Below are 25,693 nucleotides of genomic sequence, written 5' to 3' on the forward strand. Positions count from 1 at the left end.
AAACTTTTTCTGTTTTGTAATTTCTTTTAGTGGTTTTGCCTGATTTTGGACTTTGTGACTTCTGCAGTCACATCCAGAGCTGCAATCACAATTTTGCAAATTTCCCTTGGAAATAGTGATTTAGTTTCACCTCCAAGTCTAGCCTGGGGTTATTTTCGTTCCAACAGTGCACGGCTTTCTGGTACCAGGAAGCCACCAGAATGTCACCTGCAGCTCTGGATGTGGCTGGAGAAAAGTTGGCAGGACAAATGATTGACTAGTATCAGTGAACAATGATAGCGCCATCATCTGGGAAGAATATGGTACTAATCCACTGTGTGGGCTCACATGGGTGATACGTGGACACGCTTTGCGGCAGACCCACCGCTCCCCCATGGAGCAGCTTCTGTCCCACCAGTGAGGCCATCTTGCTGTGATTCTCGGGCTGCAGTGATGGGTCCTGTCTTTTCCGCTTGTGTCCGTGATCTCTCTCATGGTTGGAGCATGTGACGTACAGTATCTACAGGATGCACCACTGGCCGGGAGGAGGTACTGCATCCCAGCACTTGGCACAGCCGACAGTGGGAGAGATTTTCGGGGTCACTGGCATTTTGCCCCCAGATTCTGCTCCGCCCAATGTTTCTATGCCGATTTCATCCCATTTCCTCAACCATCTCGCCTTTTATTTTCACATTAATAAGCTGCGCCCATTGATACTTGGTGTAAATCACCTGCTGGGCCACCCCATAGTGTCACGTTGAGGTCACTTGCGGTGTCTCTTCTTTCAGGTGACGAGTGCGCGGAGCGGTGTGACCTGTACCACGGACACTGTGACGAGGACGGCGTGTGCAGGTCAGTACAGGGTGATAGACGAGGGGGCAGCATTCTGTACGGCCTCCTCCTAACCCCATCAGTACCTTTGTGCAGTTTAGAGACGCCAGCTCGAGTGCTGCACTCACAAATCTGCACCGCGAGACCGTGAAATCTGACGTAGGGAATCCACACGCCCAGCAATGCACAGTAAACCAGCAGGGTGTCCCATATACTCATAGCAAACAAAATGACCGTATGCACTACTGGTAAGGTGGTGCTAAGGTTAGGTTCCCACACCTTGAGTAGTATAATAAAAAAACCTTGCACTCAACTGGATGCTTTTAGTGCTAAATTTATTGTAGTAGTAGTACCCAAACGTTTCGGTCCTGAACAATGGACCTTCATCAGTAAACGTACTATTGTGTAGAATGTGAGACCATACGGTCATGGGGCACTAAAAGAGGCAGCGTCTTAGGTTAAAGCCGAATATGTGTGGCCAGTACTGGATAGGCGGGAAGATGTGTGTGAAGCTGCCAGCAGACGCGGTGTCCACCGCGTTTGGGTACTACTACTACAATAAATTTAGCACTAAAAGCATCCAGTTGAGTGCAAGGTTTTTTTATTATACCATATACTCATAGCTCCGGCGTTCAGGTCATTCTGCACTGTGACCCTCTGACCTTCTTTTTGGCAGGTGTGATCCCGGCTGGGACGGTCCGTTCTGTGAGGACTGTGTGAGGATGCCAGGCTGCGTCCACGGTGTGTGCCACCAGCCCTGGCAGTGCATGTGTCTGATCGGCTGGGCCGGGAAGTTTTGTGACAAGGGTGAGGTCACCATCATTATAATGTCCGGGTTATAAGGGAGGCTGCCGGTGTCGGGGTTCACCGCTCTCACAGCGGGTGAGGCTGTGCCACAAATAGACCACTTATATCAGGACACATTGGCCATCAGCAGGATTCGGGGTGACTGTAGAAAACCTCCCGGAGTCTGCAGGCTCGATGGTAATCAGTCACTAAACCCTCATCATCACCACTGTCACCGTCATTACCTCTTGTCTCTACAGATCTGCACATCTGTGAGCGCTCCAGTCCCTGCCAGAATGCAGCAGAATGTGACATTACTGCTGAGGGCGATTACTCCTGTAACTGCCCAGAATCCTTCTATGGGAGGAACTGTGAACTCAAGAGAGGCCCCTGTGAGACGGAAGGGTAAGAGTCCGAGCGTTCTCCGACACCACTCTATACTGACACATTGTAACAAATTATCATTCCACCATCAAGTATTATTTTAGGCATGGAGCTAGAAAACGACCTTAGGATCAATCCACTAGATCACTGCAGATCAATGCTGGGACCGTGCCACTAGAGATAATAGATTGTGCTGGGACCGTGCCGTTAGACGATAGATCGTGCCGGGACTGCGACGCTAGAGACGATAGATTGTGCCGGGACTGCGACGCTAGAGACGATAGATTGTGCCGGGATCGTGCCGTTAGAGACGATAGATTGTGCTGGGACTGCGACGCTAGAGACAATAGATTGTGCCGGGATCGTGCCGTTAGAGATGATAGATTGTGCTGGGACTGCGACGCTAGAGACGATAGATTGTGCTGGGACTGCGACGCTAGAGACGATAGATTGTGCCGGGATCGTGCCGTTAGAGACGATAGATTGTGCTGGGACTGCGACGCTAGAGACGATAGATTGTGCCAGGACTGCGACGCTAGAGACGATAGATTGTGCTGGGACTGCGACGCTAGAGACGATAGATTGTGCTGGGAGCGTGCCGTTAGAGACAATAGATTGTGCCGGGACTGCGACGCTAGAGACGATCGATTGTGCCAGGACTGCGACGCTAGAGACGATAGATTGTGCTGGGACTGCGACGCTAGAGACGATAGATTGTGCTGGGAGCGTGCCGTTAGAGACAATAGATTGTGCCGGGACTGCGACGCTAGAGACGATCGATTGTGCCGGGATCGTGCCGTTAGAGACGATAGATTGTGCCGGGACTGCGACGCTAGAGACGATAGATTGTGCCGGGATCGTGCCGTTAGAGACGATAGATTGTGCTGGGACTGCGACGCTAGAGACGATAGATTGTGCCGGGATCGTGCCGTTAGAGAAGATAGATTGTGCTGGGACTGCGACGCTAGAGACGATAGATTGTGCCGGGATCGTGCCGTTAGAGAAGATAGATTGTGCTGGGACTGCGACGCTAGAGACGATAGATTGTGCTGGGACTGCGACGCTAGAGACGATAGATTGTGCTGGGACTGCGACGCTAGAGACTATAGATTGTGCCGGGACTGCGACGCTAGAGACGATAGATTGTGCCGGGAGTGTGCTGCTAGAGACGATAGATTGTGCCGGGACTGCGACGCTAGAGACAATAGATTGTGCCGGGACTGCGACGCTAGAGACTATAGATTGTGCCGGGACTGCGACGCTAGAGACGATAGATTGTGCTGGGACTGCGACGCTAGAGACGATAGATTGTGCCGGGATCGTGCCGTTAGAGAAGATAGATTGTGCTGGGACTGCGACGCTAGAGACGATAGATTGTGCCGGGATCGTGCCGTTAGAGAAGATAGATTGTGCTGGGACTGCGACGCTAGAGACGATAGATTGTGCTGGGACTGCGACGCTAGAGACGATAGATTGTGCTGGGACTGCGACGCTAGAGACTATAGATTGTGCCGGGACTGCGACGCTAGAGACGATAGATTGTGCCGGGAGTGTGCTGCTAGAGACGATAGATTGTGCCGGGACTGCGACGCTAGAGACTATAGATTGTGCCGGGACTGCGACGCTAGAGACGATCGATTGTGCCGGGATCGTGCCGTTAGAGAAGATAGATTGTGCCAGGATCGTGCCGTTAGAGAAGATAGATTGTGCTGGGACTGCGACGCTAGAGACGATAGATTGTGCCGGGACTGCGACGCTAGAGACGATAGATTGTGCCAGGATCGTGCCGTTAGAGAAGATAGATTGTGCTGGGACTGCGACGCTAGAGACGATAGATTGTGCTGGGACTGCGACGCTAGAGACGATAGATTGTGCCGGGATCGTGCCGTTAGAGAAGATAGATTGTGCTGGGACTGCGATGCTAGAGACGATAGATTGTGCCGGGATCGTGCCGTTAGAGAAGATAGATTGTGCTGGGACTGCGACGCTAGAGACGATAGATTGTGCTGGGACTGCGACGCTAGAGACTATAGATTGTGCCCGGACTGCGACGCTAGAGACGATAGATTGTGCCGGGAGCGTGCTGCTAGAGACGATAGATTGTGCCGGGACTGCGACGCTAGAGACGATAGATTGTGCCGGGACTGCGACGCTAGAGACGATAGATTGTGCCGAGAGTGCCGTTAGAGAAGATAGATTGTGCTGGGACTGCGACGCTAGAGACGATAGATTGTGCCGGGACTGCGACGCTAGAGACGATAGATTGTGCCAGGATCGTGCCGCTAGAGACGATAGATTGTGCCGGGACTGCGACGCTAGAGACGATAGATTGTGCTGGGACCGTGCCGTTAAAGATAGATTGTGCTGGGACTGCGACGCTTGAGATGACAGACTGGTGCAGGAGCCACACTGCTAGACATGATAAATCAGTGCCCGGATCAGAGACGATAGGTCAGTGCGTGAATCGCTTAGGCTGTCTGACCTCCGTGGCTTTGGTTACAGTTCCTTGTTGGACCGCTGTTGATAATATTTCTCCTTGTCCAGGTTTCCATGCCTGCATTTTGGAACGTGCCAGGACAAAGGGGGCTACGCGGAGACCTTCACATGCCGATGTTTGGCCGGTTACGTGGGGCGGCTATGTGAGACAGATGTTGATGATTGCCTGATGCGCCCATGCGCTAATGGGGCCACCTGTATCGATGGGGTGAACCGCTTCTCATGCGAGTGCCCTCACGGCTTCCAGGGACGCTTCTGCACAGTCAACATTGATGATTGCGCTGGGCAGCCATGTCTCAATGGCGGGAAGTGCTATGATCGAGTCGGAGACTACGAGTGCTACTGTCCTGGTGGGTTTAGTGGAAAGTCCTGTGAGGTTCCCATTCCCAGGCCCACGTGGGAATATGATACTAGAACATCAGCAATAGCCCGGGCCCCCTCAGCCCCTCCAGAGAGGACAGTCAGTAGCAACAGGTGGGGTCCTGGCTCCACCATGAAGACCGGGCACTTCAAGATCTCTGTAAAGGAGGTGGTGACTCAAAGGGAACACGGGCTCAGCGACCTGCAGCTTGTCACGATTGCCGTGCTAGGAGTCTTAACGGTCCTGGTGATTTTCCTCACTGTTCTGCTGGTGGTGAGACACCGAAACCGGAGAGCCACATGTCGGGGTCACCAGTCCTCACCAGACACCAAGACTCATTATCAGCAGTGTCAGGGGACATCACAAGAGCATGGGAAGACCACAGAGTTGTGAGCGACCAGTGTACATGATGGCAGCCTCAGACATGCTGTGGAGTCTCTGACCGTAGATATTTATCTGGGCCCAAGCATGTAGACTCGGGGGTCACAGGAGTACTCCAGTGTGATAGGAGGGGTGTGAGGACCAAATACCTTCATATTAAGCGGGAGCCCCTCTCTTTCCCCCCACAGGATCGGTGCCCCGCTGACCCCCTATGGTCTAGGAACCTCCTCTACGCACAGCGCCATGTGGTCACTTTGAGTTTGAAAGGTGAAGACTTTCTGTGGAACACTGGGAGAACCCACCCAAACCCACAACACGAGTGTTGTTCTCCGCGTCGCCTCTTGTATGAAGACTTTGTGCTGGTGGACGCCATGACCCTGCTGATCAGGGGGTCACCCTGAGACATTGGCATTGTTATGTACTTACATGCTTTCCCAACTTCTTCTTTTCTTTTGCCCCGGAAATGTCTGGAATCCTGCCAATTTATTCATAAACAAGGAAGATCAGGATGAACAAGACTATGGTGACCATCATGTGAGGAGGGCGTCATCTGCAGGGCAAAAACCAGGGGGCTGCATAGACAACTAGAAGGATGCCCGCTATAGGATGAGACCCCGGGGCGCTGTATAGACGAGGAGGGCGCCCCCTACAGGCTAAGATCCCGGGGCACTGTATAGACCACGAAGAGGGTGCCCCCTAAAGGCTTAGATCCCGGGGCACTGTATAGACCACGAGGAGGGCGGCACCAACAGGCTGAGACCCCGAGGAACTGTATAGACGAGGAGGGCGCCCCCTACAGGCTAAGATCCCGGGGCACTGTATAGACCACGAAGAGGGTGCCCCCTAAAGGCTTAGATCCCGGGGCGCTGTATAGACCACGAGGAGGGCGGCACCAACAGGCTGAGACCCCGAGGAACTGTATAGACGAGGAGGGCGCCCCCTACAGGCTAAGATCCTGGGGCACTGTATAGACCACAAGGAGGGCGTCCCCTACAGGCTGAGACCCCGGGGAACTGTATAGACGAGGAGGGCGCCCCCTACAGTCTAAGATCCTGGGGCACTGTATAGACCACGAGGAAGGCGGCCCCTACAGGCCAAGATCCTGGGGCACTGTATAGACCACGAGGAAGGCGGCCCCTACAGGCTAAGATCCTGGGGCACTGTATAGACCACGAGGAAGGCGGCCCCTACAGGCTAAGATCCTGGGGCACTGTATAGACCACGAGGAAGGCGGCCCCTACAGGCCAAGATCCTGGGGCACTGTATAGACCACGAGGAAGGCGGCCCCTACAGGCTAAGACCCCGGGGAGCTGTATAGACGAGGAGGGCGCCCCCTACAGGCTGAGACCCCGGGGAGCTGTATAGACGAGGAGGGCGCCCCCTACAGGCTAAGACCCCGGGGCACTATATAGACCACGAGGAGGGCACCCCCTAAAGGCTAAGATCCTGGGGCACTGTATAGACCACAAGGAGGGCGTCCCCTACAGGCTGAGACCCCGGGGAACTGTATAGTCGAGGAGGGCGCCCCCTACAGGCTAAGATCCTGGGGCACTGTATAGACCACGAGGAAGGCGGCCCCTACAGGCCAAGATCCTGGGGCACTGTAAAGACCACGAGGAGGGCGGCCCCAACAGGCTGAGACCCCGGGGAGCTGTATAGACGAGGAGGGCGCCCCCTACAGGCTAAGACCCCGGGGAGCTGTATAGACGAGGAGGGCGCCTCCTACAGGCTAAGACCCCGGGGCACTATATAGACCACGATGAGGGCACCACCTAAAGGCTAAGATCCTGGGGCACTGTATAGACCACGAGGAGGGCGGCCCCTACAGGCTAAAATCCTGGGGCACTGTATAGACCACGAGGAGGACGCCCCCTACAGGCTAAGACCCCGGGGAGCTGTATAGACGAGGAGGGCGCCCCCTACAGGCTAAGACCCCGGGGCACTGTATAGACCACGAGGAAGGCGGCCCCTACAGGCTAAGATCCTGGGGCACTGTATAGACCACGAGGAGGGCGGCCCTAACAGGCTGAGACCCCAGGGCACTGTATAGACCACGAGGAGGGCGGCCCTAACAGGCTGAGACCCCAGGGCACTGTATAGACCACGAGGAGGGCGGCCCTAACAGGCTGAGACCCCAGGGCACTGTATAGACCACGAGGAGGGCGCCCCCTACAGGCTGAGACCCCGGGGCGCTGTATAGACCACGAGGAGGGCGGCCCCAACAGGCTGAGACCCCGGGGAGCTGTATAGACGAGGAGGGCGCCCCCTACAGGCTGAGACCCCGGGGAACTGTATAGACGAGGAGGGCGCCCCCTACAGGCTAAGATCCTGGGGCACTGTATAGACCACGAGGAGGGCGGCCCCAACAGGCTGAGACCCCAGGGCACTGTATAGACTACTAGGAGGGCGCCCCCTACAGGCTAAGACCCCGGGGCGCTGTATAGACCACGAGGAGGGCGGCCCCAACAGGCTGAGACCCCGGGGAGCTGTATAGATGAGGAGGGCGCCCCCTACAGGCTGAGACCCCGGGGCACTGTTTAGACCGCGAGGAGGGCGCCCCCTACAGGCTAAGACCCCGGGGCACTATATAGACCACGAGGAGGGCGCCCCCTACAGGATAAGACCCCGGGGCACTATATAGACCACGAGGAGAGCGCCCCCTACAGGCTAAGACCCCGGGGCACTATATAGACCACGAGGAGGGCGCCTCCTACAGGCTAAGACCCCGGGGCACTATATAGACCACGAGGAGGGCGCCTCCTACAGGCTAAGACCCCGGGGAGCTGTATAGACGAGGAGGGCGCCTCCTACAGGCTAAGACCCCGGGGCACTATATAGACCACGAGGAGGGCGCCTCCTACAGGCTAAGACCCCGGGGCACTATATAGACCACGAGGAGGGCGCCTCCTACAGGCTAAGACCCCGGGGAGCTGTATAGACGAGGAGGGCGACCCCTACAGGCTAAGATCCCGGGGCGCTGTATAGACCGCAAGGAGGGCGCCCCCTACAGGCTAAGATCCCGGGGCACTATATAGACCGCAAGGAGGGCGCCCCCTACAGGCTAAGATCCCGGGGCACTGTATAGACCACGAGGAGGGCGGCCCCAACAGGCTGAGATCTCGGGGAGCTGTATAGACGAGGAGGGCGCCCCCTACAGGCTAAGACCCCAGGGCGCTGTATAGACTACGAGGAGGGCGCCCCCTACAGGCTAAGACCCCGGGGCGCTGTATAGACCGCAAGGAGGGCGCCCCCTACAGGCTAAGAGCCCGGGGCGCTGTATAGACCAGGGGTGTCAAACTGCATTCCTCGAGGGCTGCAAACAAGTCATGTTTTCAGGATTTCCTTGCATTGCACAGGTGATAATTTAATCACCTGCACAGAATGATTTCAGCGCCTTGTGCAATGCTAAGGAAATCCTGAAAACATGACCTGTTTGCAGCCCTCGAGGAATGCAGTTTGACACCCCTGGTATAGACCACGAGGAGGGCGCCCCCTACAGGCTGAGACCCTGGGGCACTGTATAGACCGCAAGGAGGGCGCCCCCTACAGGAGATGCTGTTGTGGCAGACTAACAACTTTACAGGGGGTCATACATATGGGTCTGATCATGCATTTCCAGCGCGTTTGTCAGGGGCAGTCATGTGACCGGACTCCAGCGTTTATATCCAAAGATGTGAATATTAAGTATAATAAACTCGTGTCAGAAAATGTACAGAAATATGCAGGACTATGCATGACTCTCTCCCCATCACTGTCCCTACCACACAGTGACACCCCTGCTTGTCACCGTCAAGCAGAACCACCCGTACTGTCCTCCACCAAAGAGTCGCCAGTGTGGTGCCAGCCACACAGCATCACCCGTACTGTACCTGCCACAATGTCACCTGTACTGTGCCCATCCTGCAGCATCACCCGTACAGTCCCCACCCGGAGAGTCACTCGTACTGTGCCCATCATGTAGCATCAATCATACTGTGCCCTGCACGATCGCCACACGTACTGCGCCTGTCACACATTTCCATTTGTTACTCGTGAATTTCCAGGTGGTCCTGCATAAAACATGACTGGTAAATGACAGCAACAATTGACGAAAAATAATTAATAAGAATCTAAAATATTTACATAATCTGCAAGAAGAGACAATTGTCACATCTCAACCCACATCACCCAGCATCACCGGCACTGCCCGCACCACCCGGCGTCAACCGGCACTGCCCGTACCACCCAGCGTCATCGGCACTGCCCGCACCACCCAGCATCACCGGCACTGCCCGCACTGCCGGCACCACCGGCACTGCCCTCACCACCCGGCGTCACCGGCACTGCCCGCACCACCCGGCGTCACCGGCACTGCCCGCACCACCCGGCGTCAACCGGCACTGCCCGCACCACCCGGCGTCAACCGGCACTGCCCGCACCACCCGGCGTCAAGCGGCACTGCCCGCACCACCCAGCGTCACCGGCACTGCCAGCACCACCCGCGTCAATCAGCACTGCCCGCACCACCCGCGTCAATCAGCACTGCCCGCACCACCCAGCGTCACCCATACTGCATATCTCCACCGCTACTGTTCTAACTGCGTAGCCTGTGGTCTCATCCTCACATCGGAGAGGAATATTCTTGGCATCACTGTCCATTGTCCGGCGCCTCCAGGTTGGCACTATGTATCAGCCTGTAGAAGTGTGAATTTTTATTGCTGCTCAGGATTGCAGGGGAGTCAAATTCTGCCACTTTCCCAGCATGCATCACCAGCACCCGGTCAGAATCCATGATAGTGTGGAGCCTGCAACAAGGTGGAAACAGAGCATGAATCTTGGGAAAATTAAGGAGTGTGAAAAAGAGCAAAACACCTGTGTCATAAACAGAGAAGGTGGAGTAGAACAGTGTAATACATATGGAAAATGGAGCAGATTAAATCAATGCAATATCCACAGAGGGCAGTGTAAAGCCATCCACCTGTGTGTCATATGTGGAGAGTGGAGCCGTACACCAGTGTGTCATATGTGGAGAGTGGAATGGAGCCGTACACCTGTGTGACACGTGGAGAGTGGAATGGAGCCATACACCTGTGTGACATGTGGAGACTGGAGCCGTGCGCCTGTGTGACATGTGGAGAGTGGAATGGAGCCATACACCTGTGTGACATGTGGAGACTGGAGCCGTGCGCCTGTGTGACATGTGGAGAGTGGAATGGAGCCATACACCTGTGTGACATGTGGAGACTGGAGCCGTGCGCCTGTGTGACATGTGGAGAGTGGAGCCGTACACCTGTGTGACATGTGGAGAGTGGAGCCGTGCGCCTGTGTAACACATGTGGAGAGTGGAGCCGTACACCTGTGTGACACATGTGGAGAGTGGAGCCGTACACCTGTGTGACACATGTGGAGAGTGGAGCCGTACACCTGTGAGACACATGTGGAGAGTGGAGCCGTACACCTGTGTGACACATGTGGAGAGTGGAGCCGTACACCTGTGTGACACATGTGGAGAGTGGAGCCGTACACCTGTGTGACACATGTGGAGAGTGGAGCCGTACACCTGTGTGACACATGTGGAGTAGAGCCGTACATTAGTGAGGAGCGAATATTACTCATTACTCGAGATTTCTCGAGCATGCTCGGGGGTCCTCCGAGTATTTTTTAGTCCTCGGAGATTTTGTTTTCCTCACCGCAGCTGAATGATTTACATCTGTTAGCCGGCTTGATTACATGTGGGGATTCCCTAGCAACCAGGCAACCCCCACATGTACTTATGCTGGCGAACAGCGGTAAATCATTCAGCTGCGGCAATAAAAACTAAATCTCCGAGCACTAAAAAATACTCGGAGGACCCCCGAGCATGCTCGAGAAATCTCGAGTAACGAGTATATTCGCTCATCACTACCGTACACCTGTGTGACATGTGGAGAGTGCAGCCGTACACCTGTGTGATATATGTGGAGAGTGGAGCCGTACACCTGCGATATGTGGAGTGGAGCCGTACACCTTTGTGATACACGTGGAGAGTGGAGTAGAGCCGTACACCTGTGTGACATATGTGGAGAGTGAAATTCAGAGAGTAGCTGACAGCACAACTGGCAATGGGATGCCCGTCCTACTCCCACGGACCAAAGTGGAAGTGTACATACCCAAAAAAATGATGAAGGACAGCATCTAATCCAGGTGAAAAAAACTTCTTTTATTGTGCCAAGTACAACGTTTCAACCATCAAAGGTCTTTTTCATCATTTTTTTTGGATATGTGGAGGGTGCAGTAGAGCCGTACACCTGTGTGATATATGTGGAGGGTGGAGTAGAGCCGTACACCTGTGTGACATGTGGAGGGTGGTGTAGAGCCGTACACCTGTGTGACATGTGGAGGGTGGAGTAGAGCCGTACACCTGTGTGACATATGTGGAGGGTGGAGTAAAGCCGAACACCCGTATGATACATGTGGAGGGTGGAGTAAAGCCGTAAACCCGTATGATACATGTGGAGGGTGGAGCCGTACACCTGTGTGACATATGTGGAGGGTGGAGTAGAGCCGTACACCTGTGTGATATATGTGGAGGGTGGAGTAAAGCCGAACACCCGTATGATACATGTGGAGGGTGGAGTAAAGCCGTACACCCGTATGATACATGTGGAGGGTGGAGCCGTACACCTGTGTGACATATGTGGAGGGTGGAGTAGAGCCGTACACCTGTGTGACATATGTGGAGGGTGGAGTAGAGGCGTACACCTGTGTGATATATGTGGAGGGTGCAGTAAAGCCGTACACCCGTATGACATGTGGAGAGTGCAGTAGAGCCGTACACCTGTGTGACATGTGGAGGGTGGTGTAGAGCCGTACACCTGTGTGACATGTGGAGGGTGGTGTAGAGCCATACACCTGTGTGATATATGTGGAGAGTGCAGTAAAGCCGAACACCCATATGATACATGTGGAGGGTGGAGTAAAGCCGTACACCCGTATGATACATGTGGAGGGTGGAGCCGTACACCTGTGTGATATATGTGGAGGGTGGAGTAGAGCCGTACACCTGTGTGATATGTGGAGAGTGCAGTAAAGCCGTACACCTGTGTGATATATGTGGAGAGTGCAATAAAGCCGTACACCTGTGTGATATATGTGGAGGGTGGAGTAGAGCCGTACACCTATGTGACATATGTGGAGGGTGGAGTAGAGCCGTACACCTGTGTGACATATGTGGAGGGTGGAGTAGAGCCATACACCTGTGTGACATATGTGGAGGGTGGAGTAGAGCCGTACACCCGTATGATATATGAGGAGGGTGGAGTAGAGCCATACACCTGTGTGACATATGTGGAGGGTGGAGTAGAGCCGTACACCTGTGTGATATATGTGGAGAGTGCAGTAAAGCCGTACACCTGTGTGATATATTTGGAGAGTGCAGTAAAGCCATACACCCGTATGATATATGAGGAGGGTGGAGTAGAGCCGTACACCTGTGTGACATATGTGGAGGGTGGAGTAGAGCCGTACACCTGTGTGATATCTGTGGAGAGTGGAGTAGAGCCGTACACCCGTATGATATATGAGGAGGGTGGAGTAGAGCCATACACCTGTGTGACATATGTGGAGGGTGGAGTAGAGCCGTACACCTGTGTGATATATGTGGAGAGTGCAGTAAAGCCGTACACCTGTGTGATATATTTGGAGAGTGCAGTAAAGCCATACACCCGTATGATATATGAGGAGGGTGGAGTAGAGCCGTACACCTGTGTGACATATGTGGAGGGTGGAGTAGAGCCGTCCACCTGTGTGATATATGTGGAGAGTGGAGTAGAGCCGTACACCTGTGTGATATATGAGGAGGGTGGAGTAGAGCCGTACACCTGTGTGACATATGTGGAGGGTGGAGTAGAGCCGTACACCTGTGTGATATATGTGGAGAGTGGAGTAGAGCCGTCCACCTGTGTGATATATGTGGAGAGTGGAGTAGAGCCGTACACCCGTATGATATATGAGGAGGGTGGAGTAGAGCCGTACACCCGTATGATATATGAGGAGGGTGGAGTAGAGCCGTACACCTGTGTGACATATGTGGAGGGTGGAGTAGAGCCATACACCTGTGTGACATATGTGGAGGGTGGAGTAGAGCCGTACACCTGTGTGATATATGTGGAGAGTGCAGTAAAGCCGTACACCTGTGTGATATATTTGGAGAGTGCAGTAAAGCCATACACCCGTATGATATATGAGGAGGGTGGAGTAGAGCCGTACACCTGTGTGACATATGTGGAGGGTGGAGTAGAGCCGTCCACCTGTGTGATATATGTGGAGAGTGGAGTAGAGCCGTACACCCGTATGATATATGAGGAGGGTGGAGTAGAGCCATACACCTGTGTGATATATGTGGAGGGTGGAGTAGAGCCGTACACCTGTGTGATATATGTGGAGGGTGGAGTAGAGCCGTCCACCTGTGTGACATATGTGGAGGGTGGAGTAGAGCCGTCCACCTGTGTGATATATGTGGAGGGTGGAGTAGAGCGGTACACCTGTGTGATATATGTGGAGGGTGGAGTAGAGCCGTACACCCGTATGATATATGAGGAGGGTGGAGTAGAGCCGTACACCTGTGTGATATATGTGGAGAGTGCAGTAAAGCCGTACACCCGTATGATATATGAGGAGGGTGGAGTAGAGCCGTACACCTGTGTGATATATGTGGAGGGTGGAGTAGAGCCGTACACCTGTGTGATATATGTGGAGGGTGGAGTAGAGCCGTACACCTGTGTGATATATGTGGAGGGTGGAGTAGAGCCGTACACCTGTGTGACATATGTGGAGGGTGGAGTAGAGCCGTCCACCTGTGTGACATATGTGGAGGGTGGAGTAGAGCGGTACACCTGTGTGATATATGTGGAGGGTGGAGTAGAGCCGTACACCCGTATGATATATGAGGAGGGTGGAGTAGAGCCGTACACCTGTGTGACATATGTGGAGGGTGGAGTAGAGCCGTACACCTGTGTGATATATGTGGAGAGTGCAGTAAAGCCGTACACCCGTATGATATATGAGGAGGGTGGAGTAGAGCCATACACCTGTGTGATATATTTGGAGAGTGCAGTAAAGCCGTACACCCGTATGATATATGAGGAGGGATTGGAGTAGAGCCGTACACCTGTGTGACATATGTGGAGGGATTGGAGTAGAGCCGTACACCTGTGTGACATATGTGGAGGGTGGAGTAGAGCCATACACCTGTGTGATATATGTGGAGGGTGGAGTAGAGCCGTACACCCGTATGATATATGAGGAGGGTGGAGTAGAGCCGTACACCTGTGTGACATATGTGGAGGGTGGAGTAGAGCCGTACACCTGTGTGATATATGTGGAGAGTGCAGTAAAGCCGTACACCCGTATGATATATGAGGAGGGATTGGAGTAGAGCCGTACACCTGTGCGACATATGTGGAGGGATTGGAGTAGAGCCGTACACCTGTGTGACATATGTGGAGGGTGGAGTAGAGCCGTCCACCTGTGTGATATATGTGGAGGGTGGAGTAGAGCCGTACACCTGTGTGATATATGTGGAGGGTGGAGTAGAGCCGTACACCTGTGTGATATATGTGGAGGGTGGAGTAGAGCCGTACACCTGTGTGACATATGTGGACGGTGGAGTAGAGCCGTACACCCGTATGATATATGAGGAGGGATTGGAGTAGAGCCGTACACCTGTGTGACATATTTGGAGGGTGGAGTAGAGCCGTACACCTGTGTGACATATGTGGAGGGTGGAGTAGAGCCGTACACCTGTGTGACATATGTGGAGGGTGGAGTAGAGCCGTACACCTGTGTGACATATGTGGAGGGTGGAGTAGAGCCGTACACCCGTATGATATATGAGGAGGGATTGGAGTAGAGCCATACACCTGTGTCATATGTGGAGAGTGCAGTAAAGCCGTACACCTGTGTGATATATGAAGAGGGAACTGACTAGAGACGTACACCCGTATGATATATGAGCAGGGATTGGAGTAGAGCCGTACACCTATGTAATATACGTGGATTAGGTGTAGTGAAGCCACACACGGACACATTGTATATGTGGTGGTGTTAGAATAATTAAATGTTTGGGGGTGCAGTTGGGGCTCTGCACCTGTGCGCGATGGTGAGGACTGTGCGTTCCCAGAACTTCTCACGGATGGTCCCCTGCAGCAGGTGGTCCGTCTGGTGGTCCACGCTGGCTGTGGCTTCATCAATGCAGAGAATCTATGATAGAAATATCTTCATAGACAGAAGGCCATGTCAAGCAGTGGTACTTATTGTGGCGGCCTGGACTGTGGAGCCGACACTCTACATTTGCCCTCACCTTTGCATCAGTCAGCAGAGCTCTGGCCAAACACACGAGCTGCCTCTGCCCCAGGGAGAAGTTCTTCCCTCTCTCTCCGACATCGGAATCCAGACCACCTGCACAGGTGATGACAATGGTACATTTGACTATGCAATTTAGCCCCTTCCCCATGACCAGTAATGTCTCTCACCCATGCGTGACACCTGCTCCGTTAAGTGGCACTGCTTCAGCACATCCAGCAGCTCCGCGTCATTGTGGTACGACAGGGGGTCCAGATTCTGTCGCACGTTTCCTGTCAGCAGGAAGGCGTCCTGAGGGATTATTGCCAGCCGTGACCTGGAGGAGACCGCGCAATCACCACTAGCAGAGATCACCACCAGCAGCGATCTGTTCTAGGACTGATCACCACTAGCAGCGAACTGTCCTAGGACCGGTCACCACCAGCGGCCATCTGTTCTAGGACTGATCACCACTAGCAGCGATCTGTCCTAGGACCGGTCACCACCAGCGGCTATCTGTTCTAGGACTGATCACCACTAGCAGCGATCTGTCCTAGGACCGGTCACCACCAGCGGATATCTGTTCTAGGACTGATCACCACTAGCAGCGATCTGTCCTAGGACCGGTCACCACCAGCGGCTATCTGTTCTAGGACTGATCACCACTAGCAGCGATCTGTCCTAGGACTGGTCACCACCAGCGGATATCTGTTCTAGGACTGATCACCACTAGCAGCGATCTGTCCCAGGACCGGTCACCACCAGCGGCTATCTGTTCTAGGACTGATCACCACTAGCAGCGATCTGTCCTAGGACCGGTCACCACCAGCGGCTATCTGTTCTAGGACTGATCACCACTAGCAGCGATCTGTCCTACGACTGGTCACCACCAGCGGATTTCCGTTCTAGGACTGATCACCACTAGCAGCGATCTGTCCCAGGACCGGTCACCACCAGCGGCTATCTGTTCTAGGACTGATCACCACTAGCAGCGATCTGTCCTAGGACCGGTCACCACCAGCGGCTATCTGTTCTAGGACTGATCACCACTAGTAGCGAACTGTCCTAGGACCGGTCACCACCAGCGGCTATCTGTTCTAGGACTGATCACCACTAGCAGCGATCTGTCCTAGGACCGGTCACCACCAGCGGCTATCTGTTCTAGGACTGATCACTACTAGCAGCGATCTGTCCTAGGACCGGTCACCACCAGCGGCTATCTGTTCTAGGACTGATCACTACTAGCAGCGAACTGTCCTAGGACCGGTCACCACCAGCAGCTATCTGTTCAAGACTGATCACCACTAGCAGCGAACTGTCCTAGGACCAGTCACCACCAGCGGCTATCTGTTCAAGACTGATCACCACTAGCAGCGAACTGTCCTAGGACCAGTCACCACCAGCAGCTATCTGTTCTAGGACTGATCACCACTAGCAGCGATCTGTCCTAGGACCGGTCACCACCAGCGGCTATCTGTTCTAGGACTGATCACCACTAGCAGCGAACTGTCCTAGGACCAGTCACCACCAGCAGCTATCTGTTCTAGGACTGATCACCACTAGCAGCGAACTGTCCTAGGACCGGTCACCACCAGCGGCTATCTGTTCAAGACTGATCACCACTAGCAGCGAACTGTCCTAGGACCAGTCACCACCAGCAGCTATCTGTTCTAGGACTGATCACCACTAGCAGCGATCTGTCCTGGGACCGGTCACCACCAGCGGCTATCTGTTCAAGACTGATCACCACTAGCAGCGAACTGTCCTAGGACCGGTCCCCACCAGCGGCTATCTGTTCTAGGACTGATCACCACTAGCAGCGAACTGTCCTAGGACCGGTCACCACCAGCGGCTATCTGTTCAAGACTGATCACCACTAGCAGCGATCTGTCCTAGGACCGGTCACCACCAGCGGCTATCTGTTCTAGGACTGATCACCACTAGCAGCGATCTGTCCTAGGACCGGTCACCACCAGCAGCTATCTGTTCAAGACTGATCACCACTAGCAGCGAACTGTCCTAGGACCGGTCACCACCAGCGGCTATCTGTTCTAGGACTGATCACCACTAGCAGCGAACTGTCCTAGGACCAGTCACCACCAGCGGCTATCTGTTCAAGACTGATCACCACTAGCAGCGAACTGTCCTAGGACCGGTCACCACCAGCAGCTATCTGTTCAAGACTGATCACCACTAGCAGCGATCTGTCCTAGGACCGGTCACCACCAGCGGCTATCTGTTCTAGGACTGATCACCACTAGTAGCGAACTGTCCTGGGACCGGTCACCACCAGCGGCTATCTGTTCTAGGACTGATCACCACTAGTAGCGAACTGTCCTAGGACCGGTCACCACCAGCGGCTATCTGCTCTAGGACTGATCACCACTAGCAGCGAACTGTCCTAGGACCAGTCACCACCAGCAGCTATCTGTTCAAGACTGATCACCACTAGCAGCGAACTGTCCTAGGACCGGTCACCACCAGCGGCTATCTGTTCTAGGACTGATCACCACTAGTAGCGAACTGTCCTAGGACCAGTCACCACCAGCAGCTATCTGTTCAAGACTGATCATCACTAGCAGCGATCTGTCCTAGGACCAGTCACCACCAGCGGCTATCTGTTCAAGACTGATCACCACTAGCAGCGAACTGTCCTAGGACCAGTCACCACCAGCAGCTATCTGTTCTAGGACTGATCACCACTAGCAGCGATCTGTCCTAGGACCGGTCACCACCAGCGGCTATCTGTTCTAGGACTGATCACCACTAGCAGCGAACTGTCCTAGGACCAGTCACCACCAGCAGCTATCTGTTCAAGACTGATCACCACTAGCAGCGAACTGTCCTAGGACCGGTCACCACCAGCGGCTATCTGTTCTAGGACTGATCACCACTAGCAGCGAACTGTCCTAGGACCAGTCACCACCAGCGGCTATCTGTTCAAGACTGATCACCACTAGCAGCGAACTGTCCTAGGACCGGTCACCACCAGCAGCTATCTGTTCAAGACTGATCACCACTAGCAGCGATCTGTCCTAGGACCGGTCACCACCAGCGGCTATCTGTTCTAGGACTGATCACCACTAGTAGCGAACTGTCCTGGGACCGGTCACCACCAGCGGCTATCTGTTCTAGGACTGATCACTACTAGCAGCGAAATGTCCTAGGACCGGTCACCACCAGCAGCTATCTGTTCTAGGACTGATCACCACTAGCAGCGATCTGTCCTAGGACCGGTCACCACCAGCGGCTATCTGTTCTAGGACTGATCACCACTAGCAGCGAACTGTCCTAGGACCGGTCACCACCAGCGGTTATCTGTTCAAGACTGATCACCACTAGCAGCGATCTGTCCTGGGACCGGTCACCACCAGCGGCTATCTGTTCAAGACTGATCACCACTAGCAGCGAACTGTCCTAGGACCGGTCACCACCAGCGGTTATCTGTTCAAGACTGATCACCACTAGCAGCGATCTGTCCTGGGACCGGTCACCACCAGCGGCTATCTGTTCAAGACTGATCACCACTAGCAGCGAACTGTCCTAGGACCGGTCACCACCAGCGGCTATCTGTTCTAGGACTGATCACCACTAGTAGCGAACTGTCCTAGGACCGGTCACCACCAGCGGCTATCTGTTCTAGGACTGATCACCACTAGTAGCGAACTGAACTAGGACCAGTCACTACCAGCGGCTATCTGTTCAAGACTGATCACCACTAGCAGCGAACTGTCCTAGGACCGGTCACCACCAGAGGCTATCTGTTCAAGACTGATCACCACTAGCAGTGATCTGTCCTGGGACCGGTCACCACCAGCGGCTATCTGTTCTAGGACTGATCACCACTAGTAGCGAACTGTCCTAGGACCGGTCACCACCAGCGGATATCTGTTCAAGACTGATCACCACTAGCAGCGAACTGTCCTAGGACCGGTCACCACCAGCGGCTATCTGTTCATGATTGATCACCACTAGCAGTGATCTGTCCTAGGACCGGTCACCACCAGCGGCCATCTGTTCTAGGACTGATCACCACTAGCAGCGATCTGTCCTAGGACCGGTCACCACCAGCGGCTATCTGTTCTAGGACTGATCACCACTAGCAGCGAACTGTCCTAGGACCGGTCACCACCAGCGGCTATCTGTTCTAGGACTGATCACCACTAGCAGCGATCTGTCCTAGGATCGGTCACCACCAGCGGCTATCTGCTCTAGGACTGATCACCACTAGTAGCAAACTGTCCTAGGACCGGTCACCACCAGCGGCTATCTGTCCTAGGACCGGTCACCACCAGCGGCTATCTGTCCTAGGACCGGTCACCACCAGCGGCGATCCTTCCTAGGACCGATCACTCCCTGCAGTATGGGATCAGCATGTTCCTCACCTTAGCACATCTAAGCTCAGCCCTTGGGTGGAGACGTCATCGATTAGGATGGAACCAGAGTTCAACTCCATCATTCTGAACAGAGCCAGGAACAGTGTAGACTTCCCAGAGCCCGTCCGTCCCACCACACCAATCTTCTCCCCCGCACGGATGGTGAAGCTGACCCCGTCCAAGGCGTTGGGGAGACCGGGCCGATAACACAGAGTTGCATGTCTGAACTCAATGTGTCCACGCTCCGGCCAATGTGGCTGCACCTGAGGAGGAGGTGAAACTAAGCGCATGCAACATTCCCCTTAGAGGAGTCCACAGACCTCTCACCTGGTGTCATGGCTCCGTGTATGGGATCACTGTGCTGCAGGAGGTTAGTGAAATCCAAACACAACCACAGGGTAAAGGGACAATGACAATACTAAAACAGAGATAATATCAGACCAGAACAGATGGACAAACATAAAACTCATCCAACCCATGAGACACAAACACCAGGGGTCTGAATCACAGGGGAACGGACTGGGAAGTGCCGCATTCTGCACTCACTGTCACTGAGCCCTGCGTAGGCTCGGAGGGTATGGTGGTGGAATACTCCTCTGCTCGCTCCACGCTGACCATCATGGCCTCCATCTGTGTGAAGCTGGAGATGAGTCCGGACAAAAGACCGGTGATAGACAGAGCATAGGACAGAGACAGTCCCACCAAACCTAACGAAAAGAGAAGGTGTGTGAGATGCTGCCCGGAAGGGGTGCAGCCGTAAGTACATGACAGGTCATTACCTGGATCTCCAGAGCTTCTCTGGTGTTGAATCAAAGCAATGATGGCGATGGCCGTAACCACCATCACTCCAATCATCTGCAGCCGGATGTCCAACCACTGTACGGCCGAGTTACTGGAGAACAGGCAGCGCTGGTTCAGCTCCATCCGAGACTCACATTCTTCTGCAAACCTGCATCATCCGAGAGATGGTGATGGAGTAAGTAATGACCTGTCAAGACCCAAACGCCTCACCCTCCCACAGCAGGAGATGTAAACGCCTCACCCTCCCAGAGCAAGAGATGCAAACGCCTCACCCTCCCAGAGCAGGAGACCCAAACGCCTCACCCTCCCAGAGCAGGAGATGCAAACGCCTCACCCTCCCAGAGCAGAAGACGCAAACCCTCACCCTACCAGAGCAAGAGACGCAAACCCTCACCCTACCAGAGCAAGAGACGCAAACACCTCACCCTGCCAGAGCATGCGACCCAAACACCTCACCCTGCCAGAGCATGCGACCCAAACACCTCACTCTCCCAGAGCAGGAGACCAAATTGCCTCACCCTGCCACAGCAGGTGACCCAAACCCTTAACCCTGCCAGAGCAGGCGACCCAAACCCTTAACCCTGCCACAGCAGGTGACCCAAACCCTTAACCCTGCCAGAGCAGGCGACCCAAACCCTTAACCCTGCCACAGCAGGTGACCCAAACCCTTAACCCTGCCAGAGCAGGCGACCCAAACCCTTAACCCTCCCAGAGCAGGAGACACAAACGCCTCACCCTGCCAGAGCAGAAGACCCAAACCCTTAACCCTCCCAGAGCAGGCGACCCAAAAGCCTCACACTCCCAGAGCAGGCAACCCAAATGCAACTACCTTGCAAACCCTGACAATGGAGTGTCTGCACAGGACTGATTAGACGCAGCATGGGTGCTCGGTGCAGTCAGACATCTCTGTGCACCTTCCCTCATGCTCGTTCTCGCTCAATCTCCGACTCCTCTGGTTCTATGAAGTCCGAGCTTTCAATCACGTAAGAGGCAGAGACAGAGGGAGAACGAGCAGGTGGGAAGGAGCACGGAGACGTCTCGCTGCAGAGTGCCTGTGGTGGCGGGCCACCATTTGGTGCTTTCGCTCCCTTTAATATTCACAGCCTCCTGTCTGCTGGGTTGTGTGATCTCCTTCCTTGGCACTTGTTCTATAACCCGACCACCCGGCAAGGATTCCTCATTTAACTCTTTACCAGCTGTGGTGGATACTGCAGGACTGCTCAGACCTTGCTGCTCCTCCACCCACAGATGGGTTGTGCCGGGATAACCTACCTGTCGGCGTGGCGTGTGGCTCGGATGGTGCTCAGCCCCGTCAGGGTCTCGGAGAAGTGACTGTAGATGGGGGAGAGGGTAATGCTGTGCAGCCTCTTCAGCTCCCGCGATGTGTGGCGGTAAAATCGCTGCATGTAGTAGTACAGGACCGCCAGAGGCAGCAGGACAGGCAGGATCAGCGGCAGCCCGTAGGTGATCATCACCAGCATTCCCAGGAGACCAAACACGTTGGCCAAGAAAATGTTCAGGATGAAGGGCAGGAAGTCGTCCACACAGTACAGGTCCGAGGAGAAGCGGTTAATGATGCGGCCGATGGGCGTACTGTCAAAGAAGGAGACCGTGCCCTGGAAACGAGAACCCAGCACAGGCAGTTCATCAACGCCCAAAAGCTACGCTCATACAGTATGTGGCAGAGCTGATGCCACCGGACCCTCGCACAGATCTGGCCCCGGAGCTCTGTATGGAAGCCCTGCACTACAGTCCTTACCCTTAAGACGTGCTGCAGCAGACGCTCGTGGATCACAGTAGCTGCACGGACTGTTCCAAAAGCGAAAAGCAGGGCACGCAGGGCAGAAAAGATGGTGTTCACCCCAGCAATCCCCCCATACATGGACAAATAGAAGCCGATGCCCACAGTGGAGTTCTCCCCAGCACACTGACGCCAGCTCACCGGGGTCCTGACCAACACAAAAGTGTATGACACAAACAGCAGGATGAGGAAAGGTGCTCCTACCACACAACCAGTGACAGCGGACACTACACAGGGCTGACAATGAGGGGTGCTCTTACCACACAACCAATGACAGCAGACACTACACAGGCCTGACAATGAGGGGTGCTCTTACCACACAACCACCGACAGCAGACACTACACAGGGCTGACAATGAGGGGTGCTCCTACCACACAACCAGTGACAGCGGACACTACACAGGGCTGACAATGAGGGGTGCTCTTACCACACAACCAGTGACAGCGGACACTACACAGGGCTGACAATGAGGGGTGCTCTTACCACACAACCAGCGACAGCGGACACTACACAGGGCTGACAATGAGGGGTGCTCTTACCACACAACCAGTGACAGCGGACACTACACAGGGATGACAATGAGGGGTGCTCTTACCACACAACCAGTGACAGCAGACACTACACAGGGCTGACAATGAGGGGTGCTCTCACCACACAACCAGTGACAGCAGACACTACACAGGGCTGGCAATGAGGGGTGCTCTTACCACACAACCAGTGACAGCGGACACTACACAGGGCTGGCAATGAGGGGTGCTCTTACCACACAACCAGTGACAGCGGACACTACACAGGGATGACAATGAGGGGTGCTCTTACCACACAACCAGTGACAGCAGACACTACACAGGGCTGGCAATGAGGGGTGCTCTTACCACACAACCAGTGACAGCAGACACTACACAGGGCTGGCAATGAGGGGTGCTCTTACCACACAACCAGTGACAGCGGACACTACACAGGGCTGGCAATGAGGGGTGCTCTTACCACACAACCACCGACAGCGGACACTACACAGGGCTGTGTTATGAACAGGTAATTCAGAACCACAATGGACCTTGAAGTTCAGAGCACACAAGGTGACCTGACATTTACCAAAAACATAGGACAAGCTCTGAGACGTGGAAACTCTGCTGACCGCAATCCCTAATCCTAACACACCACACTAGAGGTAGCCGTGGATTGCGCCTAACGCTCCCTATGCATTTCAAAAAACCTGATCTGCACATCCAAACATAGACACAGTGTGAACAGGTGCTGAACCCAGAGTCGCCAACTCGTATATATTTAAGTAAATAGGGCAGCACACTGCAGCGCCAAAACATGCAAACTTGAAAACACAAAATTTGAACTGCATTACTGCACTGAAAATATGAAAAATGAGAGCTTTTAGCGCATAAAAATGGCCAATTTTATGTGTACCTCGTAGCCACGATAAGGCATCTCTCTTATACGAGGCCCTACGCTTGACCTACCTCTCTGAGAATAAACGTCTCCATCTGAATGGGTACATGTGAAACCTCTCCTTGGACTCAAATTCTCTCTCACTGTGGAGGGGTATTGGACCTACTATAATTAAAACACCTGAAGCTAGGAGGCGGGGAGTGCACGATCAGAAGGCTAGAGAATACATTTCAAAAAACCTGATCTGCACATCCAAACATAGACACAGTGTGAACAGGTGCTGAACCCAGAGTCGCCAACTCGTATATATTTAAGTAAATAGGGCAGCACACTGCAGCGCCAAAACATGCAAACTTGAAAACACAAAATTTGAACTGCATTACTGCACTGAAAATATGAAAAATGAGAGCTTTTAGCGCATAAAAAAAAAAGAGAGGTAGGTCAAGCGTAGGGCCTCGTATAAGAGAGATGCCTTATCGTGGCTACGAGGTACACATAAAATTGGCCATTTTTATGCGCTAAAAGCTCTCATTTTTCATATTTTCAGTGCAGTAATGCAGTTCAAATTTTGTGTTTTCAAGTTTGCATGTTTTGGCGCTGCAGTGTGCTGCCCTATTTACTTAACGCTCCCTATGCAACTCGGCACAGCCTGAGAAACTAACTAGCCCTGAAGTTAGAAAAATAAGCCTACCTTGCCTCAGAGAAATTCCCCAAAGGAAAAGGCAGCCCCCCACATATAATGACTGTGAGTAAAGATGAAATACAAACACAGAGATGAAATAGATTTAGCAAAGTGAGGCCCGACTTACTGAATAGACCGAGGATAGGAAAGATAGCTTTGCGGTCAACACAAAAACCTACAAACAACCACGCAGTGGGGCAAAAAGACACTCCGAACCGACTAACGGTACGGAGGTGCTCCCTCTGCGTCTCAGAGCTTCCAGCAAGCAAGAAAAAACCAATATAGCAAGCTGGACAGAAAATATAGCAAACAAAAATAACACAAGCAGAACTTAGCTTATGCAGGATAGAGAGGCCACAGGAACGATCCAGGAGGAAGCAAGACCAATACTAGAACATAGACTGGAGGCCAGGATCAAAGCACCAGGTGGAGTTAAATAGAGCAGCACCTAACGACTTAACCTCATCACCTGAGGAAGGAAACTCAGAAGCCGCAGTACCACTCTCATCCACCAAAGGAAGCTTATAGACAGAACCAGCCGCAATACCACTCACGACCACAGGAGGGAGCTTGGCCACAGAATTCACAACAGAACCCCCCCCTTGAGGAGGGGTCACCGAACCCTCACCAGAGCCCCCAGGCCGACCAGGATGAGCCACATGAAAGGCACGAACCAGATCGGCAGCATGGACATCAGAGGCAAAGACCCAGGAATTATCTTCCTGACCATAACCTTTCCACTTAACCAGATACTGGAGTTTCCGTCTCGAAACACGAGAATCCAAAATCTTCTCCACAATATACTCCAATTCCCCTTCAACCAAAACCGGAGCAGGAGGATCAATAGATGGAACCACAGGTGCCACGTATCTCCGCAACAATGACCTATGGAACACGTTATGGATGGAAAACGAAGCCGGAAGAGTCAAACGAAAAGACACAGTATTAAGAACCTCAGAAATCCTATATGGACCAATGAAACGAGGCTTAAATTTAGGAGAGGAAACCTTCATAGGAATATAACGAGATGACAACCAAACCAAATCCCCAACACGAAGTCGGGGACCCACACAGCGCCTGCGGTTAGTGAAACGTTGAGCCTTCTCCTGGG

The 25,693-nt window shown here is 53.6% G+C and overlaps 2 protein-coding genes across 5 annotated transcripts in view; one reads left to right on the plus strand and one right to left on the minus strand.

The window, feature by feature from the left end:
* DLK2 (delta like non-canonical Notch ligand 2) overlaps positions 1-8,936 on the plus strand; it is a 50,210-nt gene extending 41,274 nt beyond the window's left edge. For both annotated transcript variants that reach the window (XM_069768233.1, XM_069768234.1), the window contains exons 5-8: positions 768-831; positions 1,487-1,617; positions 1,857-2,001; positions 4,525-8,936. In XM_069768233.1, coding sequence (XP_069624334.1) covers positions 768-831; positions 1,487-1,617; positions 1,857-2,001; positions 4,525-5,230 — 1,046 coding nt within the window. In that variant the 3' untranslated portion in view covers positions 5,231-8,936. The remainder of the gene's footprint in view (positions 1-767; positions 832-1,486; positions 1,618-1,856; positions 2,002-4,524) is intronic.
* Positions 8,937-9,297: 361 nt separating this feature from the next.
* ABCC10 (ATP binding cassette subfamily C member 10) overlaps positions 9,298-25,693 on the minus strand; it is a 132,345-nt gene continuing 115,949 nt past the window's right edge. For 2 of the 3 annotated variants that reach the window (XM_069768232.1, XM_069768231.1), the window contains exons 14-22: positions 22,454-22,643; positions 21,967-22,310; positions 20,673-20,842; positions 20,440-20,600; positions 19,903-20,156; positions 15,709-15,854; positions 15,537-15,634; positions 15,324-15,436; positions 9,298-10,002 (exon numbers count right to left, since the gene is read on the minus strand). In XM_069768232.1, coding sequence (XP_069624333.1) covers positions 9,846-10,002; positions 15,324-15,436; positions 15,537-15,634; positions 15,709-15,854; positions 19,903-20,156; positions 20,440-20,600; positions 20,673-20,842; positions 21,967-22,310; positions 22,454-22,643 — 1,633 coding nt within the window. In that variant the 3' untranslated portion in view covers positions 9,298-9,845. Of the gene's footprint in view, positions 10,003-15,323; positions 15,437-15,536; positions 15,635-15,708; positions 15,855-19,902; positions 20,157-20,220; positions 20,601-20,672; positions 20,843-21,966; positions 22,311-22,453; positions 22,644-25,693 lie in introns of those variants that run through there. The other variant, XR_011321879.1, reaches the window with a different exon arrangement.

This window comes from Ranitomeya imitator, chromosome 5 (genome assembly GCF_032444005.1).
Source record: "Ranitomeya imitator isolate aRanImi1 chromosome 5, aRanImi1.pri, whole genome shotgun sequence".
Classification (NCBI taxonomy): Eukaryota; Metazoa; Chordata; class Amphibia; order Anura; family Dendrobatidae; genus Ranitomeya; species Ranitomeya imitator.